Below are 25,645 nucleotides of genomic sequence, written 5' to 3' on the forward strand. Positions count from 1 at the left end.
CAGAACATGTATTAGTCACCCCAATGTATGGTGGAAATCGAACAGCAAATTCACATATTGAGCAGTTAAGCTTATACATAGTTTGGTTTTACTGCTACAAAAACATACAACATATCAGCGGCTCCATGAATATTTTTAGTATATCATTATTCAGTCGATTTTCACAAAGAATGGTCAAATAAATTCAAATGGCCTCCCTATAATTATTGAATATTTTTTCATGTGCTTGCTATATATAGTACACAAATTATTTTCCGCGACTGCTCCCATCACCAGAACAAAAAATCGGTTGAATACCCATTGATCATCGTCCTCTCCTTGTGCTTATAGCAAAAAATCAGATCAGTACCAACTATAACAAACTTGTGTATGGGTTGTATGCTTGAACAGGGATTCCCGGACCATAGGCGTTGGCTGCATTAGGGTTCCCAAAGGGGTTCATAGTCGGTGACTGGTGTTGTGGGCCCATCATCATCTGTTGATGCAACAAGAAAGGTTGTTGCTGATTGGACATAGTAGCCACGTGACCACAATGTGGTGCAGCCATAGAGTTTGAGTTGAAAAAAGGGTTGTGAGACGGTATCATTGAAGCCTGTTCCCAGGGATTGTAGCTTGTTGGCTCATTATTTCTTCTCATTGCATCGTCATATAGGCTGTCTAGTGTGAGCTTGTCGAGTCCTCCAGCCTTTCATGATTTAAAATTTTTTACGGTCAGTACACTGAAGCTTCATTGTGTCAAATAACTTCATCAAAAACATTACATATTCTCTAGCCAATAAAGTTAATAAAGAGCCGCAACACACCCCTGGTATCACAGAGACTTCCATTTATGGTGTAGCAAGGGTGGTTAGACAAATGAAGCCTAAACCCTGTGTTTTCAACAAACTTGACGAAAATTGCATCGACGTTCTGCTACTTCTATAAATTAGAAGCACACAAAACTAAGAGATGCAATGTGTGTATTTCCATCAAACTCGGTCCAAAACCAAAGAAAAGAAAATATTTGTCGTCTTTGGAAATATAAAACAAAATTGCAAGGGGATTTTCCCCATAAAGTCATAAACTATACAAAAATTGACCCAGCCACACCCAGCTGGATAGTTATAACCCGAAACCCAAACGCCCCATGAAAATAAAACAAAAGGTTAGACTTGACCAAATGGACAATTCGGCCATGCTGCACTGAACCTGACTCGTCCGACCTATCTAGCCATTGAGTGGATAGATGCTCATTAAATTGCCCAAGACTATAAAAACTAAAGAAAACTTTGAGAAATGCATGTACCAGATTGGTGGCTGCAGTAGCACTTCCATTTGAGCTAGGTGCAGTAACAAGTGCCAATTCCCATCCAGTGGCGCTATCTTGCAAATTAGGAGTTGGAGCTGTAGTTGATAGATCATCTGAATATACAAGACATTGTTATAGAGTCTGTTTAATCATTTTTGAACTAATTCTTATTCTGGTCGAATTTGATTCAAAAAAGACCTACCAGTAGTAATAATAGCTAGAGCCAATGCATTCTTCTCATCTAAGTATGATCCAAGTGGATTAGGTTCGTCCATACTCTGGCAGAAACGAGCAATGAAATGTTATATGGATTAGACCCGGCAAATAGGTCATTTAAACCATTTCCGGGTAAGATTCATTATAGGTCAGATTTAAGGGATTGATCTTCTGAGTTTGACTCAGGTCCTAATTGTGGTGGTTGACAATTTTAGTTATTTTTGATGTACATAATGTTAAATGTATTTTAAATTAGTGGATGAAGTCTTTTTAGATCATTCAAATCAGGTGGTTGTCTCAGGTCATTTCGGGTCCATCACAGTTGGGTTCGGGTAGGGTAAGTTCGATTTTGGGGTATTGGAGCAAGCTTAGGAGGTCAGTTTAGTTTGCTAAGTCACAGGACAGTGTAGATTCTTGCCAAAAGGCAATAGCATGCACACAAAGAAGAGTCATTTCATGGTTTACCAATAAATCAGGAACCTCAGCCACCGGCTTTTCTTCCTTGACCGGTTCTGGAAGAGGTGATGGTGCTTGTTCTTCCTTTGCGTCTGTAATATCCGCATCTTCAATTGACAGAACTACAGTGGACTTTTCCTCAATCATGTGCTTCACCTGGATATTTAAAACAAAAAATGATCTAGGAAAGCCCGGTACTCGGTTTTTTAATTTCGATCATCACACTTTGACTATAAGTAAATATGTAAAAAAAAAATACTCCGCAAGAGTATATAGAAGAAAACAACAATGGATCATGAGCTAGTAGCTTCATTTATCATACCTGTTCTTTCTGGAAGGTGGAACCTCTGGGTGCTTCTTTCACATACTCTTCCATGGCTTGTAAAAATGAGGAAGGGGGCTACATAACCGACAGGTATAAAGGAATGCATCAGCAAAATTCAAACGTAAACTTTTAAAATGGATGGGAATCAATGAGGAAAGTTTCAGTGATTTGAAAAACCTGCTCAATTTTGATAAATTTCTCTCCGCGCCCTACATCAAGGCTCTTACAAGATTCATATAATTCTGACAATCTTTCAGCCTAAATTGGATGTAAAGTTGTCAAATAAAGAAACAAATTATCGAAACCTGCAGGAAAAAAATTCAAGCACACAGCACAGACCTGCTGTCCTGCTTTTCGATATATATCAAGGGCTTTCAAGGCATCATGTCTTTGCATCTCAAAGAACTGTTAAGAGAAAAGTTTACCACAATATGAATGACCTTCCTGTGAACTTAAACAAATGATAAATGAAAGACAATGGCAAGTCGAATCCACCTTGTCGACCAGGTTAACTGTCCCATCACCTATAGCACTGAAGATTTTCATGCTTTCTGAAGCAACCTGTTCAAAGTAACCAGAACATGAGGGCCAAATGATGGCATTGCAACTCAACAATCGGACAGCAATATTGAAGGAATTGCTTACCATTGAAAGTGCTAACTGTATCACATGATTATGAGCTGCTGCTCCTTCAGGCTGCAAAAAAGTTCAATGGTTTATACAACTTATAGCAACACTACCTCATGGTCTCAATGGCCTATGAAGGCGTAAGGGAAGTCGATGTACGATGAGGTTGTTCATGGAAAACCATAGTGAAAATTGCTTCTTCAAGTAAGCCGACACTGAGATACTTCACGATACAAGAATCATAGAGAGTACCAGTCCACAACACACATGCATTGTAAGTAACTCATAACAAACCTGGAAAGCAGAACCAGAGTCCTACCTGACAACCAAGAACACGGTGCAGAAGTTGTTGTAATGCTGGTAGTTGCTTGAGCAAGTCAACCAAATCAAGATCCTTCGTTCTCTGAATATAAGATCACAAATTACAATTTCAATACTTACAGTCTTAGACTCTTAGGTGGTTATATATACAGAAAATATATCAAACAATAACACAGAAAAGCAATGATACATTCCACTAAATGTTGTATATATAGGATGATTTCAGCAAGCGGAAAATTTTTCGAAAGAATTTAGTAGAGGTCACGTCGTACTATAATGGAAATCAGGGTAAGCTTCTAGATAAATATAGTCAATATACAATAGGAGAACCCTATTCAAAAGAAAAGAGTTCAATGTCTTACAGGGCGCTCAGTTTCAACATCATATTTCAGCACTCGGGAACATTCAAGCCTTTCTTCTAGAAACAAGGCATATGCACGAACCCAACCAGAGTAATCCCATGCTGAATTGATGTTATGACACAGTCAGCATTAAGAAATGAAGAATCTTTCTTTAGAGACAGAAGCTTTATAACTAAACGGAAAATCTGAAACGTTACCGCTTGCACTTGAATCATCTTTGAAATGTGACATGTTCAGCATATGGTTTCTGCTTCGTCCATAGTTAATAAGCTCTTCGAGGAAAGTGGGGTCAGCTTCCCTTAAAGCACGATGAATAACAATTAATGTTTTTAAAGCCACCTAGAAAACAAGATAGAAACATCAAGACGACTTAAGGTAGGCTAATCAGATAGCACTCAAACAATGTCTACATGAACTTTGCAATGAGAAACATATAAGCCTTCTAACCAGGACATCTCAAATATTCCACTAGCCTACTGCTTTGTTTTAAAATCATAGTCGAAAGATAAAAAAAAAAAAACCATTAATCAAGAAACATAGATTGCCCTTTGGTAATTACTGTCAAATAAATACTAGCTTCAGATTCAGAACTAACCGCCCAATTACGTGTCTTTGCTAAGCGCCTTGCAAGAGCATGTATGCAATACGCTACATCATCCCGAGATCGTGTGGCTGAAACTGCTGCAAATATTGCTGAGCATAGGAACATGAAGAAAAATCACCACAGTTAGACTCGCTAGTTAGACTCATTAACCCCACAGCCTCACAAAGAGTACTCGAATCCATAAAAACATGGGATATTCTCAAATGTGAGCCTATATCTTATCAAATGTGAGCCTATATCTTATACGGAGTATAAAGCTCACTGCATTTATTTAACACAAACCTCTAATATGCCTCTCCTTCGCTGGACGCTCCACATGATTAGTTGCCTTGACGATTGCAATGTCCAACTCCTGAAAATCCCATTCTCTTAGAAAGTTAAATTAACACTAAAAAAAACATCACCTATATTAAACCCGGCATAAGATCACAAATTCACAATAACCTCATGCAATAACAAAAGAATCCGAAAAATTACAAAATACTTCCTCCCAATACCTATGTTTGCCCCATTTCAATAAAATAATCCTCACACATATTAGAGAAATACCTTGTAACCACTATTGACTTTAGCCAAGCTAATAGTGGTAGTATCCTTAATGGAGCCCACATATTTCCTCAAACTACTATTTGTTCCTCCTCTTGCCATCATGTCTTTGGGCCAATCTTCCTACAAAAGGATAAGTAAGAGGTGTTCATATATTAATATATTAGTATAACAATTAGCATATAAGATTTAGCCTAATTTATATCCTACCCATATTAGAAGATATATGTATATTGTAGTAAGTTAACGTTATTAGGAGCTAGTATTCCATATTTATATCATTATATGCTGATTGATAGCTAAATTGATATGCTAAGTATGGTAATATCATACAACAATAACATTATCAAGTGCCTCATGGCTCCCGCAAATTGAAGGGAAAATATGTAGAGTAGGTCTCCTGAGAGACGGTCTCTTAATAAGATTTATTGAGAGACCATTGTACAATTTTAAGAAAAAATGGTACTAAAGTTAATAAAATAAGTACAAATTATGATTAATGGTAAAATGGGTACATTTATTATGTAAATAGGTACGAAAATACTATGTCACGATCAACCATAAAAGGGGTACGAAATACAAATAAAAGGGTACGAAAGATTGGTCTCTCAATAACTTGGTGAGAGACCGTCTCTCCCAAGTTTTAGTGAAATATGTAAGCTCGTGTTAGCAACACAAAGAGGTTGTTTCCGAATGACCCAAGATGAAAATTGTATGGAAAACTACATTGAAATTCATCATTAAAACACCCACAAAACAATCAAACTCATAAATCATAATTCATCATAAACAAATCAAAATCATGACATTACAATTTGGAAAATTTCCACTTGGGTGTCCTGAGGTTTGGGATCCTTACAATTTTACAACCTTACTAGCATTGATCTCTAATCACTAATAAGTACTCCCTCCGTCCTAGTCATTTGTTAAAATTTGAATAAAATACTCCTCGCAATTCAAAAAGAATAAGAATGGTAAACAAATGAATGAGATAGAAGGATGAGGGAGTAACAAGTAACAATATTAAACTTTGATCACATTCCCACCATTTCAAAAAACTAAAAATTGCATAATCCTTGGCATACAATTATAGCTAATTTAAGCTGAATTACTCACAAACCTCCATGAAAATCAAGCACGAAAAATTCTACTCCAAAATTCACAAGAAACACAACCAACCCACTTAAGATCAAGCACAATTCACCACTAATTTAACCTTAATAAACATTAATATTTAATATATAACATAAGATCCAAAATTCAAGTACCCAGAAATCAAAATCAGAACTTAGCTTAAAATTGAAGCTAAAGAAGTAAAAATGAACTAAAATGTAGCTGAAATTATTAATTTGAGTAACAAGAAAACTACAATCAAAGAGAACTAACACGCAATTTACCTGGAATTGAGACAATTGTTGAATGTAGGAGAGATTAGAGAGATTTTTATTGAATTTTTGTGAGAGAAAATGGAATGTTGAGCAAAGACAGGTGAAGTTAAAAGAGAATAAAGGGAGAAGAAGTGGAAAGTAGGCAACTTGGGTTTGGGTGGTTCGTCGACGTCGGTGTCTTTTTTAAATTTTCCCGCAATATAAAATGTACTACTCCATTATTATTATGTGATGTATAATTAGACCCGACAAAACTAATTCGATAATGTCATTTGTATCCGACTTGCTTTGAATAGAGGATCCAAATCAATCCGCTACCCAAATTAATCAAATCTTGATCTGATCCGTATGTTTATTGCCACATTCTGATTGTTATCCTTAATAACTTGATAACACCACTATCTAGATATAATCTGTATACATCATATTACCGTTCTAGCGATTGACTTGCCAATCAAGGGGTTGATTCCTCTACTACCGTCACTTACTTCGAAGCTCCATCGGGTCCTCTTCAGCTCTTCGTCTATCATGCGTGAAGACCTCTTAGGCGTAGCTACTCCTCGAGTTGTCCCTATTTAGTTTCGGGCTTTGTCCCTCTTTTGTACCGAAAACAAAAACCATCTAAAATGACTGGAACTTAAAATTACCCGATTTTGATACAACCGGAAATCTTGTCAATGCAAAATGTTCCAAACCTAATTACTTGAAGTAATTCTACCCGCTTTCAGCCCATTTGACCGTTTGAATGGATTAACCTATAACAAAGTATTTTTTTTTATGAAACAATTTTATATTCTCTCTCAAAAAATAATAATTTTATATTAATTTTACTACACCTATAAGATCATTTTATTATCCACTAAATGTTTAATAGTCTTCATAACCTTTTAAGTATCACAAAATCTCATTGAAGACGGCACGTATCCGTCACTTTGGAGTGACGGATACCATTTCCTCTCACAAATGACCCAAATAGAGGAGAGAGGGAAGCACATGGGGTGCCCCCACCTTGTCCCCCCTATCCATTTTGTGAGTGACATTACCCGTCACTTGCTCCGACCCGTCTTCAGCAAGACTAATTGTTTAAGTATTGATGATATCGATCTAGTACTATCTTAGATTTTTAGGCTTATCTTCATAAATCATGATGATGCTAATCATTTTATCGATAGTAACTAATAATTATTATTTTGTATTACTTATTAAAGTGATCTTAAATGAATTTTAATCATTTTGTATTAGTAATTAACGAGTATGTGCAAGTGTGCAACTTATCATTAAATTGACTCTTCAGTATTTCGAAAAAAAGTATCCTAGCTATCGGTAGGAGATACTGAATATTTTTTTTCCCACAAATTTATAACTTGCTTTTAGAAAACAAACAACATAACCAAAACCTTGGATTCCAAATTTTGTACTATGCATTATGATTATAATGGTGGCAAAAAAAATGATTATAATGGGAAAAAAAATCATAAAAGTGGTTACCGAAGTGCTTTCAAAAGTTGTTCAAATAGGTACTCCTACTACTTTGAATCTGAAGACAATCATTCATTGGTTCATAATTCATTCACTCACTCATATCCTTACGTCCACAACGGATTAGAATTTTCTCTATTTCCTAAAAAAAATAGTCCATTTTCTCTCCCAACTCCTTTTAATAACAATTTTCCCTTGAACCTCCATTTTCCCTTTATTTTTATACATAAATTTAAAATCGTTAAAAGTTATCAAAATAAGAACCAAACTAGTAATATGAAATAGACTCTGCATTTCTTAAAAGAAATGAAAAGAATGTTAAATCGTCAAAAACAGCAATACATTAGCTATATTACTATATCAAGGAGTATTACAAAATGCCATCCAGCAAAGATCCTCTCATTTTTTCTATTCAAAGTTTAACGTATATGTTGTATTAGTAGTAATACTAATAATTACAAACAAATAATCATGCATACTCTAAAGCGTGTTTAAATAATGAGACATGATTCATTGTATAAACTATAAAGTCGGTGGTGTCTCTGCATGGGATGGGAGTAGTCCCCATTTTTGTGGGCTGGCCTGGGCCCCACGCCAACAACACATCTCTTTGGACGCCGCTCAATTACGCTTTTCCTTTCTCGTAAGTCGTACCCACTGATAGCTCAAATGTCGTGCTTAAGGCTAATTCCGTCCATTTAACCAAGCCCTTGGAAATATAAGTACAAATAACGTACAATATTTAAACAAAACCGCAAATATGTCGTTCACTAACCCATCTCAACCCTGATAGCCCACTCATACATCGGATATTATAAGTCGATTCAATTCTTAAATTTTCCAGGATGTCTAAGGCCACCGGCAACCACGGGCGTGGGAACCGAGCCTCCGCTTTTGGTCACCGGATTACAAGCTTATATTAATGAAATTCAATACAAACATCGAACTATAATAGACTTATGCATTTATATTTGAGGCCTCATTTTCTTGTGTCGCACTGAACCTCCATTTGTTTTAAGACGCCCTTGAAATTTTCCATTAGACATCCATATGTACAAGACAAATCAAATTCAACCATGTTGTTTTAAGGAATCCCAATTCCCCTCTAAATATCACGAAATCAGGGCATTAGCAATAGAGGTTTGTCAAAAAATTTCTAGGATGATGTGTCAATTATTTTAGATGTTTGTCTACAAACCCTCTATTGTTGGACATGAGTGTTGAGGTTCATGGATAAGAGGGGTTACAATATAGACCTTGTTTGGTAAACAGCGGATTAATATTAGCAGAAGCAGATTTAGAAAGCAGATTTGACTAGCATAATGATTTAGCGGGTTTGACTAGCAGATTTATTTAGCAAAATTTTTTAGAGATGTTTGGTAATTGACAGTTTTAGATTAGCAGATTGTTTAGATTCTTTGTAAAATGACAAATAAGGATATGAATAAATTATTTATTAAATATATAAAAGGAAGGTTAGTATTTTTTAAGGGGGTAAATATGACAATATTTTTTCATTCTAATCCGCTAACCTAATATCTTTAGTAGGAGCAAGATATTGCAAAATAAAGATATTGGACCCCAATATGCTATTTCAATATGTCATTAACCAAACGCTCTAAATAGCATATTCGTAAGTCAAACATGCTAAACATCTCCAATATGCTGAAATTTGGCCAATATGCCATTTACCAAACAGAGCCATAGTATACAGGTTTGTGGAAAGAGAATATGAGAGAAGAAATAATATAGTGGTTCATGTTATGAACCTTGAAAAAGTCTATCTATTGTTGGTATGAGGTTTGTAAATAAATGAGTTATATATTATCTTATGTGGCATGAGAACAAACATATCAAAGGTTTGTCTATTGCTAATGCCCTCAGCGAGCACATTCAGATGTCCACAACATTTAAGATTATTTGATCAGCTGTCCCTTTTTGAAATCTAATAAATGAGCATTATTGCACACAATTTTGTTTTCAACATATAAATTGTTCGCGAAAAAAAAAAAAAAAAAAAAAAAAAAACTCATGTCAATTGTCACTAAGACCATCTCCAAGACTCCAACCATGAGTTTTTCTTCTCCTCATTTCACTCTCTCTTATCACTTCTTACTCATCTATCTCATTATTCCTCAACTTTTCAATTTTACTCCTCCAACCATAATTTACCCTTATTCCTCATCTCAATCTCTTTTATTATTTATATTTCTTACTTTAACCTATCCACCGATTAAAATATTGCTCAATTACCCACTTTTTGATACGTGTCATTATTTTCAATAGGATGCAAGTTGTAAAAGTATGGTGTGGATTGCAATTTGATGCAAGTGGGCCCTCTTCGCGCAGCGTTTTGTTCCTCTACAAACAGCGGAGCTCTTTCTTTTAACGAGGCCACATCCTCATGGTTGGAAGCCCCACTTTTCACATCCTCAATTTTTCGCTGCATGTCATCCGCATCGTTGGAGATGCTCTAAGGGCCTTCTTCATTGCCACAGTTCCCACGCCTGTTAAATCCAAAAGTCATACTGTCAGTTTCACAATACTCCTTAAATGTTACAGATTATGCTAGTAGGAGATATGCTAGCATGCATCAGATCTAAGGCTAAGATTTAACTGTTATTCAGAAATCAGCACGTCAAAGCTCGTTGGTTGTAAGTGGTGGTTTAGGGGAGTGAATTGACCCACGGAAAAATCCTACTTTAACTTACATCAACCCCATGTGACCAGCCTTATTTTATACACCAATCTACCCCTTATAAGGCCAAAATGTCGTGTTTGACAAAAAAATTAGAGACTCCACAAATCACACCACGAGGCCACCATAATATCCATTAGAAATCATAATATAGTCTCCGCATTCGAAAATCCCGAACCAGAAGCTCAAAAGAGGAAACAGCCAAGAACATAAGTAAGAGAGATCATAGTTATACTCGAATTCATATACTAATACTTCAAACAAAGAAACCAGAATCGAAGACAACAACCAGATCAACCAGAGGCACTCTGGCATCCAATATTTCTGTACTATTAACAAAACAATGACCATGACAACGTGAAGAGCGCACACGGTGGAAAACGAACCATGGGGAATGTCATTTCAATCATATGTAAGGCATACTATGTCATTAACCAAATACAGGCTATAAAACACATTTGAAATTTTTTATCAGTGCAGCTTAAGAAAGAGAGAAAAAAGAAGGACCAACCTTTACTACTTTGGTAAACATAACTACAGACTTGGCTACGAAAGGGATTAGCATCGCCTCGAAATGGTGTCAATGTTGGAATGACCTTTGCTGGTTCGATAAAGTTCAAGAAGGCCTGGTGCATCCTCCTTAAATGGTTCAATAAGTATCCTTAGGAACTCCTCCTCAGATTTCTTGGTGGCAAGATAAAAGTTGTAATCTAACAAACCCTTCTCCTTCAAAACCAACAACACCCGATGCCTAGGCGCCAGTCGCTTCTCCAGGCTAAAACCCAACAATGTAGAATGTGTAGCTAAGAAATCGGGCTTGTAACCCAGCTCAGTCATCAAAAAACCCAACTTTTTCCTAAAATTTTCTTCAGATATTTGAAAAATGATAGGATTTCTCCTCATTAATTCAGAAACATCATATTCAGTCCATCCAAAGCTTCTGAGCACCTGACATTTCGATTCGATTACGTTCTTACTACAACCAGACAACAAACGTATGCCATATGTAAACATCCCAGAATTTCGAGGAATCCCTAATTCCTTTTCAACCCTAACCAGTATATTTTGGAAAAACTCGGTATCCATCAAATAGGATCTGGGAGACTGAAGAATGACATTCCGAATAACATTAATATCAAGACCATACTCCTTATTCAACAATGCAATATTTGAATTAAGATTTCCCAAAGCAGATGATCCGATTAATAAATGGGTTTTTCTCAAAAACTTGATTAGGTTGTCAGTACTGCCCAAAATTGACCTGAGACCACGGATAATAGGTTCCATATGTCTTGATACAATTAACGGAGTCGACGAAATAACAGAAACTAAATCAGACTCAGACAAACCATGATCTTGGAAAACTTGAAATTTGGGTTTTAGGGTTTGGTCAACATTAGCAGATAAGATTTGAGGGTAACAAGATACAATCTTTTTGATATGGGTATCATCAAAACCATATTGTTTTAAGAAATGAATAACAGAATTAGCATTACCAGAGAATTTGGAGAAGTGAGCATCATCAAACTTGTAAGGAAGCTTGGTAGAAATGGAGTTAGCTTGTTGATGGGAGAAACCCAGATTATTAATTAAATAATTGGTGTAAGAATGATTTGGGAATTTAGGGTTTTGATTAGAGGAATTGGTTGTGGACTGAGAATAAGAGACGGGGGAAGAAACAAATGAAAATGTCGGTCTTTTAGGGATGCTTATATATCTCGATTGTGACGGTCACAAGGTTTCCTTGACTTGCTCTCCTACTCGTCATTACTTTTAATCGGTGTGAGATATTACAAGCTTGTGACCGTCACAAATGAAATTTTACGCCTTTAGAAATACAAGTACAAATAATGTACAGTATTTAAACAAAATCGCAAATATGTCGTTCACTAACCCATCTCAACCCTTATAGCCCACTCATAAATCGGGCAAAAGATTCGTGACTTTTCCGATCAAAACTCGATAGGCCACATTTCCGATCGACCCTGATAGACCACTAATACATGGGACAAAAGAGAGACGCCATTAATTACTAAAAAAACAGAGTACACAATTCTGGATTTATTAAGCTTCGAGCCTTCGACGTTGTAAATTTCAGTACTTACTAAAAAGAGACATTACAGTGCTAATTAATTACCTTCCACTAAGCACCGAAACGTCCTATAAGTTTGGCAATTTATGAAGTGTTAAGAGTATATAGATATTATACAGAAATACTGAATTGTGCATATTCTTCACTCGGGCTTTTAAACTCGAGGATGCTAGCAAAAAAGGAACAATAAGTTTTGCATAATTTAATTTAACCTTGATATAAAAAGACGATGTGGAAGCCAAAATTTTTGTATAAGAACGCTCACCCTATGTAAAATTGAAATCAAGCAATGTACAAGTACATCTATGATCTATGACAGAATTCCTAGTATTTGACTAGGCAAATAATATTTTACAGAAAATGGCGCCGAATTCCTGTAAATGACAAAACTTCATGATCTCTTAACCACAAGTACAGCAAAGTTGGGATGATAACTGAAATCCAATGAGATCTTGAGAGTTGCATCACGACCTCCGACACAATTAATGACGTTCAAAGCAATGCTATTTCGCTCTGCTACCTGTTCAATGCATCGAAGTTCAGCCAATTTATTCAGATCATTAACGAAGACCTTTTTGAGTTCCTTCACGATTCTTTGGGCGTCCTTGAAATGATTATACATGACGAGTGTCTACAAAATCAAAAGACGTTGATATTATAAGCAAAGGCGGAAGATGTACAATGGTAAGAAACTAAGGAAAAGCACAGAATTAAGCGTTACAGTAGTCACTCACTGAAAGTCGGGCTTGGGAAGTACATTCCTGAAATGACTGATAGGTTATGTGATCAGGCAGACAGGCCTTCTGCAAATGCTCGAAGTGTTGAATAAATCTCTACATGGTCAATACAAAAGAGGCTTATCATTATAATGAGAATTTCAAAGGCGTCTAAACTTGTGAAGCTGACCCAATCTGAACCGACCATAACCCAACCCAAAGCCAAAATAGTGGAGAACCGAAGCAGACTCAAAATAATCAAAGCCACGATGACCAAAAATTACTTATTTGACCCTAAACAGACCCTAAATGACTCGACTAGTAACCAATTAATCGGAATCAGAACGAACTGACCCGATAACTGACCTCTACGTCAGGTCTAAATTTACATCCGATCTTCATATCTTCCCCGCAGCTGGAGTCATTGAGGGACTGCTGGACTGAGGTAATGATTTGTTTTTATTTTGGGGTTTGGAGAGGAGGAGGAGGAGGGGTGCTAAACCAGAAACTTTGTTCAAGAATTAAACAGCAAGCTTTGACGATGTAACACTAAAGTGAAAAAATGATCAACAATGAACATATTTCCATAAAACTTGACACTGCTTACCACACTAGGGATAGCCGGAGACCCGGAGTACAAAAGAAGGGCTAGTCACATGCAGATGTTCTTCAAGAAAACGTAAAACATGTAAAATAGTTGAATTACCTCATACTCAGTGTTAAAAGGAGATGCATGTTGAAAGACTTTTAGCTCATTTCTGACTGCAGCCAGTATCTGCAATTTGTAAACCCAGCAAGTACAATTTCAGATTTTCTGTTCAACAATACTTAATAGGAGTTGGGGGAGTGCAGCAGAGATATGGGTTCAAGTAGTAACATTAATATCACTTCCCATGTTTACGGGGAAGGGATATTTTGCATAGGCCTCACTGGAGACCGTCGGCTACACACAATGAGCCCTGTATTGGCTCAGAGTCCAAAAACGTGATACTCGCACTCCCTCTACTGCAGTCAGGGTTACCGATTTTGTATTACTTTCGATTCGAATTCGCGATTCGCTAAAAATAGGGAATCCGATATGCGGAGTATTACAATAAAAGCGATTCGCGAATTCATAATTGCTAATATGCTTAATTTACTTAAAAGATCAAAATAAATAAATAAAAAGTTCCTTCTCATAAAAAATCAGCAGTACCCAACATCCCATATTCGGAATCCCATGTGCGTCAATATCATCTGACCATTTTTGAAGGAAATGTCTAAAGTGTAAGACTAAAAAAGTCCTAAAACATGCCACCCTCTACTTTGTTCTTTACCCAACATCCTATATTCCCATGTGCATCAATAAGGTAAAAAGTCTCCTGCAAATTAGAAGTGTCATTTATATAATTATATCTCAGTCGAGTCGTCTGCCTCATCAACTTCCTCTTCTTTCTTCTTCTTTTGTCTGGAAAATAAAACTCCATGTTTTCATGAGGTACTGAGGTGGTCTAATCTACCTTCTATTAATACAAAAACATTTACTCAAATTTTATGCAGCCACGTCATCAAATACCATGTATATTTCTCTTTCTTTTTGCTAATAGTGGTGGGACAGCCACAAGCAACAAGTTTATTTTGTAGATTGAAGTGACAATTTATTTGCATATTTTTTATATTACTTACGACATACGAAGTACCTAATAAGAACCATAAATATTTTGTACAAATATTCGTCACATTACTTTCTATATTACGTTAATTAGCTAATACGGAGTATAATTTATAAACCAAAATCTTAAAAATGGAGTGATATAAAACTTAAACATGTCTCTTGAATTATCGGATGATGACAATAGTTAAAAAACAACCCGTGCGATTTTGCACGGGGTAAAACTAGTTACAATTAAGCTTCATACTTCTTTTGCAGTTCTTCAATCTGCACCATACCTAAATTCAATTTTTATATCTAATTCGCATATTCGAGCGTATCAATTCGCAAAGGTATAGCAAATCGATATGGGCATATCAATTCGCGATTCGCAGCCTGGTTGAGCGAATTAGGTAACCCTGAATGCAGTTATGCTGTCCCAGTTTGAATCAAATGATCAAACCAAATCGACTTTGCTCGATAATTTATCACAATATTCAATATTTATAAAAGAAATTATATGAAAATAGTTGGTTTTCATAAATCAAATGTGAGGAATTTTACATCGTCTCTCTACAAATTAGTTGAAGAAATTTATGTTTAAGGTTGACATCGGTACCACAAGTATAATGGGGGAAATCAATTTAGGATTAAGGTAGTGTTCAGTGCAGACAATAAGTAGCCTTGATTAAGAAATAATTTAGGTAGACTGAGACATACCAACAAATCGAACACTCTAAATATGTAACTACCAGGGAGAGGAAATTAATTAGACTGAACTCAGCCTGTAATACACACTCACACAGCATAAAGGACATCTTGCAGTTAAAGAAAGACAACTCGATTTACCATTGAAAGTCCTTCAGCAAGGCATACATAACACTGTAGCAACATCACAGCAGGTGGGATCTGATAATCCTTAGCTGCGTCTATTACTGAATCTCTTTTCTTTTTTCCTTTCTTTTTACCTGATAAGAGAAGCATACACAAGTTAAATACAGAGGGGGGAAAGCAGCAGAATGAAAGAGAGTCACTTTGATGGAGGAGTAATTAGCCACCCTGATGTGGTTATTTGTTTAATAATCATTAAACAGTGCAATTGTTTTTCTGCAATTCAAATAATGAACTTGATACACTTTGTGTGAAACAAGCACTTCATTTTAATATCTCTCTAAATTAAATATGCATTCAAAGGGAATATTTATCAATGATGGAATGATGGAGAGATTATCCATATAAATATATAATCACCAAAGCAGCATCATTCACACAAAAATAAAAATTGATTTGATTGCAAATCACTAGTTGATTCATGACGTTTATTGCACTCTGGACAACATATATTCATGTGTGAAAACGTGTCTATAGCTTTGAACAATCAAAAATTTAGAAAATGTAGCACAAAAGTATGTGAGCTCACCGTAGTCAGCACCTGCCAGTTGCTTCACATGTATCTTTTCTGCAAGCTTAACCAGTATGACATAAAGGTACCAGTATACCATGCAATACTCATTTGATGAGTAAAGATCCAGATCAAATCCCAGTGAAAGAAAACGCAGAGCGATCCAATATGTTTGTTCCTCCACCCAAATAAGTATGTGTTTAGCCAGTTTAATGCATGAATTCTGTAAACCAACTAAAAGGATATCAATTCCAACAATGAAATTGCAAGGGGTCAACAGAACTAATTTTGCCACTTCAGCCTTCTAGCTCTTGGACCAACTACCAAGTGGAGGAATCAGGGGGATAACGAAGAAAGCATAAGTCTTTTGTGACATAACTTTAATTGTAATGTCATTATTTCTATTTCATCTAGCGTGAAAAAACGAAATTAAAGACTTATAGCACACTCTTTTATTTGGCATAACTGACATACCTCATCAGAAATGCCGGACAATTCTCCAAACTCCTTCCTGAAAGCTAGTTCAAGCTACAAGGGTTTGAGATTTATTTGTTTCAGTAAAGATATTGTGTTCAAGGATAAAGACAACACTTTAAAATGCAGTAGCTAGCAAGTTTTTTTATATGTGGATATTGAGTAATGTCTAACAGAAGAAAATATGTCTAAACTTATTTATGATGCATGCACCCTTAGTGAACAGATTGTGTGTTTGTAATTATGATGCGTAAACTGGGTAGAAAAGTCTAGCACTGATGGTTCATACAAATACTACTTGTCACTAGTAATGAATACTGTTTATCGGAGGACAAAATAGACGTAAGAGCTAATACATGAATATCAAATACCTGTACATAGATGACTCGCCAGTCTTGCAAAACTCTTCCAAGCTTACGCCTTTGCCATGCGACATTAGTGCACAGTATTCTGAGCAAATTGATCAAAAACTGCATCAATTAACCATACAACTTTCGTCAAATCACACAACACAGAATTCTCTGTTCTGCAATTCCATGATTGGAGAGAGAATCACATAAATAAATACAAGGTTGTTAGACTTTCTTTTCTGAGATAAGAATAACCAATGAATAACAAACAATAAGGTACATTCTATATAAATAATTGGTGCAAGTGAACTTTCCAGAAGACAGACATCTTTTGAAATGATGACATGAAGTATAGTACATACAAAATGAAAGCCTACAATAGTTTGGATCACAAATTTACAATGTACAAAAGTAATGAGGGATCTGCACTCGCCTGTCCCAATTGTACAACAGCTTCGTTATTTTGGATATTATGATCCTTCATAACTACAGGTAACGCTGAAGCTTTACAGATGGTATGGAACATAAGATCCCTACCATATAGTTTCCCATCTTGAATCAAGACAACCTGCAAACAAGTCCAAAAACAGGACAATTGTGATTAAAAAAAACTACATCATCTGACCCTACCTTTTTACTTTCCCAAATTAATATTCGCAATGCAGAAACATTCATAAATTTACACTTCGTAATTACATTGACGTGTAAAATCCATAACACGGGCATAGGCCACACCCCTGAGGAGAGAATCCAATTTATAAGCTCAAATGAAACTTCATCCCAAAACCAATTGGTAGTGGGTGGAATAACTCACTGCCTTGTGAAGTAATCAAATCTCCCCTCAGATTTCAACGTGGGACACACATATGGGTATGCCTACACAGAACACGTAATTGGAGTAACTTTGACACCAGTTTTAAAAAAAATTGTTGTAATTAACCGATGTACAGCATGACGACTTTATGTTAAACTGCACTTTTGAAAGGTTGATAAATGCAACATTAGAATGCTTCAAGTAAAAATTTTACTCCCTCCTATTCTCTATGATCTTCCACAATTCCTAAAACGGCAAATTCATAAAGATCTTCCACTTTCCTTATTAGTCTATTATTTGTGGTTATCATAGCTTATGACCCCACATTCTCTCTCTTACTTTCATTTATATCCACATATCACCATACCACTAAATTCTACCCAAAAAGCAATGTGGAAGAACTTAGTGAATAAGAGAGAGTAACATTTTACTTTGGTTGCATGTCCTGTGTATGATACTCTCACTTTATGACATGACACTACCTAATGATACAAAACATGAAATTTTTTCATAAATAGTCATGTCTGACACTCGACACCATTTTGCACCCGGCACTCACTACTGAGTGAAAGTAACGTAGTTAAAGTGAATCAGATTGCTAGTTGATGAAGGTGTAAACGTGGTATGCACTTTGTTGTATGAGCTTAGAAGAATGAACTTTATTGTTTTATTAGGGTTGCACCAAGCACTTGGTATATTTACAGCCTCTACAAGACTACAAGTAGTACTTAAAGAGCCGCTTAGAGAGAGATTTAAATAAGTAAACCAAGAAAGACTTAACCACAACGAAAGTTTGGATAAAAGAAAGAAGGAAAGAGAAGGAAATTCCACAAAATCAAAATAGATAGTGCATACAACAGAAAGCCAGTAATATTAACACCAGGAACTCACTTGAAGAAAAGCTCTAGCAACAAGATCTGGTTGTCGCTTTTGGAATTCAACAATGAAATGCAAGACATTTTCTAAGGATGGGTCCAACGGAAATGAACAAATAATATCTAAATCATGGAGAAGCTTCTTGAAATATTCCAAAGCCTGAAAAAAATTAAGATAAAAGAACGCTTTAATATTGAAAACAATCTAGATAAGCCCCCTCCTTGCCCACCCCCCCACCAAAAAAAAAAAATCCTTGTCTCGGTGTCTGTCCAACTCACCATTTCCCAACTTAGTATTTTCATAGCACGAGGTGGAGCAGGAGCTGATATTCTAAGGTTTAGACTTGTGTCAAACCCAATAGGTTGACGGCCAGAACCAGTCGTTTCTGACTGTATTGTATCTTTGCTATTCAAGAATCCCACAGATCTTAGGAATGCAGCTGATTTTTGCGCATTTTCCAGCTCTAACAAGCAAGATGATATATGTTTTCTCGCCAACTCGAAACCTCTCCCAAGAGGTCTCCTCATACAAGCAAGTAAGTGATAAAAATGCTGCAACAAATAAAGCAGTCAAAAACAATGTATAAGAATGCATCCTCTTGCTCACAGAAAATGAGCATACAGCAACAATTTGGATAATATACTGACTCTCAGGCACATTTAAGAAATTGTGGTCATCAGATCACACCATCAACTGTTTCTCGGTTTGATGATATTCAAAAAAGATGACCTATAATAACATGTGATAATGTTGCACTAACATATTAGATGCAAAAGAGAACTCAAGTGAAGTATGAATACCGAGACCAAGATAAAACTAAGATAAACACTTCATATCTCTTTTCAATGAAACACTATGCACAACGCAGACATCTTTATAGATGTGGCCCCATCATATGTAAAGGGAGTTTAGAAAGAGGGAAGAAAAAAAAAATAGCAAGAGTATGCGGGTTAAGACCTTACGAAATCGTAATCGGCATAACAAAGCTCGGCACAAGCCCTCCTCCAAATCTGGATTAGTTTGTAGTGGTTCCTGATCTGATTTACAATGCGTGAAAAATAGTCGGTTTGAATATTCATCATAAGTTTTAAAACAATTGATAACGTACACTAAAAAGTTGAAGTGATCACATCATTCAGACCACATCATTAATACAACATTTGAGTAATACAGGTAGCTTCATTCTCCTTTAACCAGGCACACTAATGCGTAACATTTTATGTTTCTAAAGTAAAATTGAAAAATTAGAACAGAGATTGAAGATGAAATCTGACTACTCTCACAATCCTAATCAGGCATTAGAAAGCTAAAGCTAAATTTAATTATTTTTTTTTTTCTAAAAAATTGCTAAATGTAAGTACCATTAACCCAGTAATAAAAAATGAGTTCATGGAGAATATAACAGAAAATTTTCTTGGTGAGAGCTGCCAAGTGAATCCAATATAAAAGGGGTACCTTCTACTACCATTTTTCTGGCAGTTGGAGCTTTACAGGCACGAAGTTGCCGACAGAGAGTTTCCTCTACTGCATTTAGAGTAGATAAGAATCTCTCATCTTTTTCTCCACTCAGAGGAAGACCAGGAGCCATTATGAACAAGTCTTCTTCCTGTAAGAGGATTTAAGATAAACTAAGAGGAATTATAGAATAAGAATATCACCCAACAGTAATTTGACACAAGAAGAACAACAAAACCTCTGTCACATACACATTTTGGGTTAACTATCAGTAACCTTTATATGGACCCGCAACTATAACAGGATGGAACAATAATACAAATAAAAGCTAGAAACATAGAGGCAAAAACAAAAAAAACAAAAAAAAAAAAAACTTCAAACGCCATCATCCTCTTGAATACTCTCCCTCTAGTATGACATATCCAAACCTATATTTTCTTACTCACAATAGCGAAATAAAGAAAACTTGTTTCCTGTTCAGCATCAGAAATGACTTTTAGGAGATTTAGTTTGAAATGTGGATACCCATTCCATACAATCATCAATATTCCGACACTTTTGATGATGAAATGTGCATAAATCTCAGCTCAAGAGTGCTATTACATTCTTTATAGCATTAGTCAAGACCAAATAAGAAGCATTTAGACTCAAGTCTTGCATGTGATTAAGTCGGTCCACTGTCTATATGCGGGCGCTTTGTAAAAACTAGTCTATATGCTAGTAGAACTTAAAAATCTCCCGATCGTCCATTATTTTTATCAAAGTGATATGGACTCTTCAAATACAATAATAAAATAACAATGGCTCCAAGCAAACTCCCTAGATCAAAGCATAAGCATGTGACTTACAAAGTTACAGGTTTAGTAGGTTTCAGGAACAAATTTTTACGGCCACCAATATAGTTACATAAACTCGAGTAAGTAGATTAAACCACCAGCAACTGATGGTATAGTGTTTGAGCTTTATAAGAAAAGTTTTGAGTTTAAATGTAGAGTTTATGAGCTTTATTAGAAAGTTTCTGAGCTCCTTTATATAAATATGGAACTCAAAATAAATATAATGAAACTCAAAAACAATGCATATAAGCTCAATTATATTTTCAGATAACTCAAAAACTTTAAACGCTCGAAAAAAATATACATAAGCTCGGTTATATTTGTTTTGGTTGTGCAATGCTCTTGTAGAACTGGTAGTATAATCCTATTTACCCATAAACTCAGGCAAATTTTCAGCCTTTGCGGCTTTCACATGGTTCCAAAGAAGAAAGAGTACCAACATTAACTAATCATATCATTTCTTTACAGAGGCATTAGAAGCACACATCAACTACATAGAATTCCATGCAAGAAGAGCCATGGTGTATGTACGGTACAATTTTATGAAAGCATTGTACAGCTATTTCCAATCTAGACCAACAGAAAAGACGAGAAACAGAAAAGAAGTACGAAAAAGGCTGAAAGAGATGGTTAAGTACTTTACTTCATGTGTGCGTGCCTCTGTAACAATTGATATGACTGCATTGCATATGGCGCGAATTGTTCTACAATAAGAATGTAATAAAGAATGTGACGATGTTCGCTCAAGCCGCAAAAGATAAATGCAGGAAAAGACAGTTTGCGCCAAAGAATGGCCCTTATGCCATGTTGCCTGTCATTACACAAGGACGGAATATCAACAAAATGCCAATTACTTAAATGTAAACAAAAGACTCGTGTTTCAACAAAAGTACCTCACAAGCGAGTAGGTGATCCATTATATCTATAATGCATATAGCATCAGTAGTTTTATCAAAACTGAGTGGAACTGGAGCTGCGCCACTCTCTATAGCCTCATCAACAGAATAGTATCTATCATTTACCATGCCCGAATCCATTTTTGGATCCATTATCTACAAGTAATGCAGCGTAAGCAAAGACTAGTAATTTGATGTACAACAAGAAGGCAAATAATAACAATATCATCTACAAGGATTCTCCAGCATTGAAACTGGAAATTTGATTGTGTATTGCAGATTTGCAAACAAGGTCTAACAACAAACAATCTGTAGCCCACTAGACCTGCATGGCTGCTTATAATCCTTATATTGTAGGCAGCCAAATGTCTACCACGAATACACAACCCATCAGTTTCAAAATTCATCCCCCTAATGGCCAGAGGATGGAACTGAATGCAATCATTTCAAAATACAAGCCATAGATTAAACTGGAATGGATAAGTAGAAATCTCCACGGGTTGTTTGGATTGAAAAATTTGAAGGTAATCCAAGGGAGGGAAAAGGAATTATCTCTCCTCTTTCCATCCCTCCCCTCCCGTTCATCCTTCATCCACCCTTTCTTCATATTTGCTTATCCAAACAAGTTGTAAGATAACAGCTTTAATTTGTTGTTGTTGTTGTTGTTGTGCATGTGCAACCATTCCAAGAGCCAAGTATATAGTGTAAATTGTCCAAACATTGACATAATGACAAATCTACTAGCATTACGAACAAAAATAAATGGCAATAACTTTTACCATGGAAAACAAAAACTCAGAAGCAATTATAATCACCAGTACCTCTAAAGCAGACATGGCAGCAAAGAGACTAAAATTATCGCCATGAATCAGCTCACCATCACGGAGTTCTGTCCCCCCAAAAACGACACACGAACAGAATTCAATATCAAACAAGATTACAAAACTCAAAAGTAAAAATTAAGAACCTAAAGAAAGTCGTGGCAGATCGAAGGGGAATACTCAATACCATAAGCAACGAAGAAACTCAACTTTTTAGCTACAAGATTTGATTTTTTCTATACTATTATAATACTAGGCAAAGACCTTTTTGGTCACACTGAAAGAATTTTCTGAACTATGTTTTAGCCTCCATAAACTTCAAATCTTGGCTCCGCCACCCGAAAGAAAGTATCAACTTTTACTCCTTACCAAATAACAGCGGAACATCATGGTACAATGCTACCTAACATCATGCGAACTACAGAACTACAAAACATCATGCATCAGTACCCCATTTTTCAATTACAGTAATATTTAACCAAAAATAATTGTTCAAAAATCGGCGAACTACAGAACACCTCACTTATACTTTATAAAAACGGCAATGGTGATTAATGTCTAATGCTGTTCCAATCATTTGTTTACCGTATTGAAATACATTTCACAAAGAATAAAAAAAAAAGGTAAACAATTGACTTTGACCGAGGGATAGCTTCAAAATTCATCATTAGCGAATTAGCATTAGTTAATACTCCTCCGTAATACGCTAATCAATCGATAACGTAAAAATCAATAAAATAAGAGATCGTACCATCACAAGCAGCGGTGAGAAGAGGAGTGAAGTCGGCCCAAACGGTGCCGTCGCCGGTGGGAATCGCCTCCGCGGTTGTCGGCGCCGCCGTGAGAAGAGTTGAATCAGTCCCCATCTCCGCTGCCATCGCCACCGTAGCAACCGCCAAGGTTTAGGGTTTAAGGGAAGACGGGAAAATAAAAGGTAAATTATTGTCGAGTGCGGAAGGCTGGCAAAGCAATGTTGGAGACTTTGAGCAAGGAATGTACAAAGGGACCCCTCTCAGGTCGTCAAATTAGGCTATGCGGAGAATGAGCTGGTCCGGCTCGATAAACCCTCGAAATCGGTTTGAGATAGTTTAACTTGAGACGAGTCGCACTTGACTGAGCGCACTTGAGCTGTTGAGCATGTTTTAATTTGAACGGAGCTTTATATCACAGATGATGACTCACCGACTCGGAAACGATTTTTTGTTCGGGATAATTGATTAATTGCTTGACTAGTATAGATCCCGCACAATGTGCGGTATGTATAAGAGTATTTGTTTTTTAGGGTGTTATTTATAATAATGGAATACTAAAGTAATGAAAGGTGTATTATGAAATCTATATATATTTTTTACCATAAAATTAAGGATTTCATTTTATAAGTTTTCCCCAATTATTTTAATGAATTTTTTTTTTGTCACAAAGTTAATAGTTAGTATGTGTAAAGTTATTCTCTAAAGTTATAATTATTGCATTTAAAGAAAAAAATTCCAACTTATAGTTTATAGTTTAACATCAACTTTATTTTATTTTGATGAAAAATCATAATTTAAAATTTAATTATAAGATTAAAGTTTAATTATAATAAGATTATATTTTATTGAAAAGATAATAATTTAAAGAAAGAAAGTTTTACTTGTTTCTTTATTTAGATAGAAGCATTTGGAGGGAAAACTAAGAGAATTTTTATTCTCTTAGGCCCTGTTCTTTTGGACTGAAACTTATAGGATCTCGAATCGAATCGAACTTATAATATCTCGAATCAACTAAATCAACTTATAGGATCTCGAATCAACTTATAGGATCTCGAACTTAATCGAACTTATAGGATCTCGAATCGAATCGAACTTATAATATCTCGAATCGAACTAAATCGAACTTATAGGATCTCGAATCAACTTATAGGATCTCGAACTTAATCGAACTTATAGGATCTCGAACTTAATCGAACTTATAGGATCTCGAACTAAACTTATAGGATCTCGAACTAAATCAATCGAACTTATAAGATCCGAATCAACTTAAATTAAGTGAGTATAGGATCTGAATCGAATCGAATCAACTTATATGATCTCGAATCGAACTTATAGGATCTCGAATCAATTGAAATTATAGGATCTCGAATCGAATCAACTTATATGATCTCGAATCGAACTTATAGGATCTGAATCGAATCAACTTATAGGATCTGAAGTTAACTTAAATTAAGTGACTTTAAGTCCAAAAGAACAGGGCCTTAGTAGTAGGGGGATGGGTGAACGAAGAATTTTAGAAGATTCAAGGATCTTCTAGAGATTGTGACAGGTTTATCACGTACTTAATCAAAGATATAATTCTCTAGGTTAGGCTAACAACAAATGAATATAGCCAGGGAAATAGGGATCGATCACATGGAGATGGGATATACAAAAAGTTTGAAACACGATTATATTCATGGTCTTACATGATGATTTTCTTTAGTATTTTTACTCCAATGTTCTCGACATAAAATTGAAGTACCACTTAGTTATTTCTCTAATATTTTAAACATTAATTAAGTTGTTGTATCAAATAAAATTTTATTTTCTCGAAATTATACTAGAAAATATAGTTTTCAAATCGGATCGGATATCCAAATGTTTTAATTCTAATATCCATATCCAAACCAAAACCAAAGATTTCGGATCAGATATCCAAACCAAACTTAACTTTCGGATCGGATATCCAAAAATTCGGATCGGATTCGGATCGGATATCGGATCAGTTTGGATAATCGGATTTTTTGCTCAGCCCTAATTCTATTAAGGTCGGCCGATTGTTTGATTATTTGGTTTGGTAATTGAAATAAATATAGGTTCACACATGTACATTAACAAGGGATCGTTGTCAAATAATGGGCAAATAAAATCGATAATTGTCTAGGTTGATAGCAAACACCTCTCGGTTGATAGCAAACCTTAGAACAGGTCCTAAAAGCTTTCGATCTTACTAGGTCGG

At 35.7% G+C, this 25,645-nt stretch overlaps 3 protein-coding genes across 5 annotated transcripts; all 3 read right to left on the minus strand.

Moving 5' to 3' along the window:
- Positions 1–28: 28 nt before the first annotated feature.
- On the minus strand, positions 29–6,302 carry LOC141606053 (putative clathrin assembly protein At5g35200). Of its 2 annotated transcripts, none has more exons than XM_074425039.1 (16): positions 6,143–6,302; positions 4,749–4,868; positions 4,482–4,551; positions 4,191–4,288; positions 3,793–3,934; positions 3,596–3,696; positions 3,232–3,315; positions 2,931–2,981; positions 2,781–2,846; positions 2,625–2,690; positions 2,463–2,543; positions 2,283–2,360; positions 1,970–2,116; positions 1,491–1,566; positions 1,286–1,401; positions 29–685 (listed from the first exon to the last, which is right to left on the minus strand). In XM_074425039.1, exons 2-16 carry the CDS (start codon positions 4,848–4,850, stop codon positions 353–355), a joined length of 1,611 nt encoding a protein of 536 aa, XP_074281140.1. In that variant the 5' UTR covers positions 4,851–4,868; positions 6,143–6,302; the 3' UTR covers positions 29–352. The 2 variants fall into 2 exon arrangements, with proteins under 2 accessions (XP_074281140.1, XP_074281139.1); XM_074425038.1 differs by lacking the exon at positions 6,143–6,302 and adding an exon at positions 5,605–5,693.
- A 3,111-nt stretch (positions 6,303–9,413) lies between these two features.
- On the minus strand, positions 9,414–12,036 carry LOC141606054 (uncharacterized). The gene is made up of 2 exons (XM_074425040.1): positions 10,822–12,036; positions 9,414–10,119 (listed from the first exon to the last, which is right to left on the minus strand). The coding sequence occupies exon 1, from the start codon at positions 11,595–11,597 to the stop codon at positions 10,869–10,871; it is 729 nt and encodes a 242-aa protein (XP_074281141.1). The 5' UTR covers positions 11,598–12,036; the 3' UTR covers positions 9,414–10,119; positions 10,822–10,868.
- Positions 12,037–12,593: 557 nt separating this feature from the next.
- Positions 12,594–23,805, minus strand: LOC141606055 (uncharacterized). 2 transcript variants are annotated; one of them, XM_074425041.1, is made up of 16 exons: positions 23,424–23,805; positions 22,673–22,740; positions 21,849–22,007; positions 21,599–21,766; positions 20,120–20,270; positions 19,622–19,701; positions 18,943–19,215; positions 18,680–18,823; positions 17,408–17,542; positions 16,996–17,094; positions 16,625–16,678; positions 16,169–16,373; positions 15,598–15,716; positions 13,825–13,893; positions 13,137–13,235; positions 12,594–13,033 (listed from the first exon to the last, which is right to left on the minus strand). In XM_074425041.1, the coding sequence occupies exons 1-16, from the start codon at positions 23,548–23,550 to the stop codon at positions 12,794–12,796; spliced, it is 2,190 nt and encodes a 729-aa protein (XP_074281142.1). In that variant the 5' UTR covers positions 23,551–23,805; the 3' UTR covers positions 12,594–12,793. The 2 variants fall into 2 exon arrangements, with proteins under 2 accessions (XP_074281142.1, XP_074281144.1); XM_074425043.1 differs by having other exon boundaries at positions 16,181–16,373; positions 23,424–23,694.
- Between the last annotated feature and the right edge of the window lie 1,840 nt (positions 23,806–25,645).

This window comes from Silene latifolia, chromosome 10 (genome assembly GCF_048544455.1).
Source record: "Silene latifolia isolate original U9 population chromosome 10, ASM4854445v1, whole genome shotgun sequence".
In the NCBI taxonomy this organism is placed as follows: domain Eukaryota; kingdom Viridiplantae; phylum Streptophyta; class Magnoliopsida; order Caryophyllales; family Caryophyllaceae; genus Silene; species Silene latifolia.

Coding starts and splice junctions, on each gene's coding strand:
- LOC141606053 (XM_074425039.1), bottom strand. CDS start 4,850: ATGATGGCAAGAGGAGGAACAAATAGTAGTTTGAGGAAATATGTGGGC. Junction 4,552..4,748: donor AAGTCAATAGTGGTTACAAG/GTATTTCTCTAA, acceptor TGGGATTTTCAG/GAGTTGGACATTGCAATCGT. Junction 686..1,285: donor CTACTGCAGCCACCAATCTG/GTACATGCATTT, acceptor AAATCATGAAAG/GCTGGAGGACTCGACAAGCT.
- LOC141606054 (XM_074425040.1), bottom strand. CDS start 11,597: ATGGAACCTATTATCCGTGGTCTCAGGTCAATTTTGGGCAGTACTGAC.
- LOC141606055 (XM_074425041.1), bottom strand. CDS start 23,550: ATGGCAGCGGAGATGGGGACTGATTCAACTCTTCTCACGGCGGCGCCG. Junction 17,543..18,679: donor TTGCTAGAGCTTTTCTTCAA/GTGAGTTCCTGG, acceptor ACTTGTTTGCAG/GTTGTCTTGATTCAAGATGG. Junction 17,095..17,407: donor CTGTTGTACAATTGGGACAG/GCGAGTGCAGAT, acceptor TAATTGATGCAG/TTTTTGATCAATTTGCTCAG.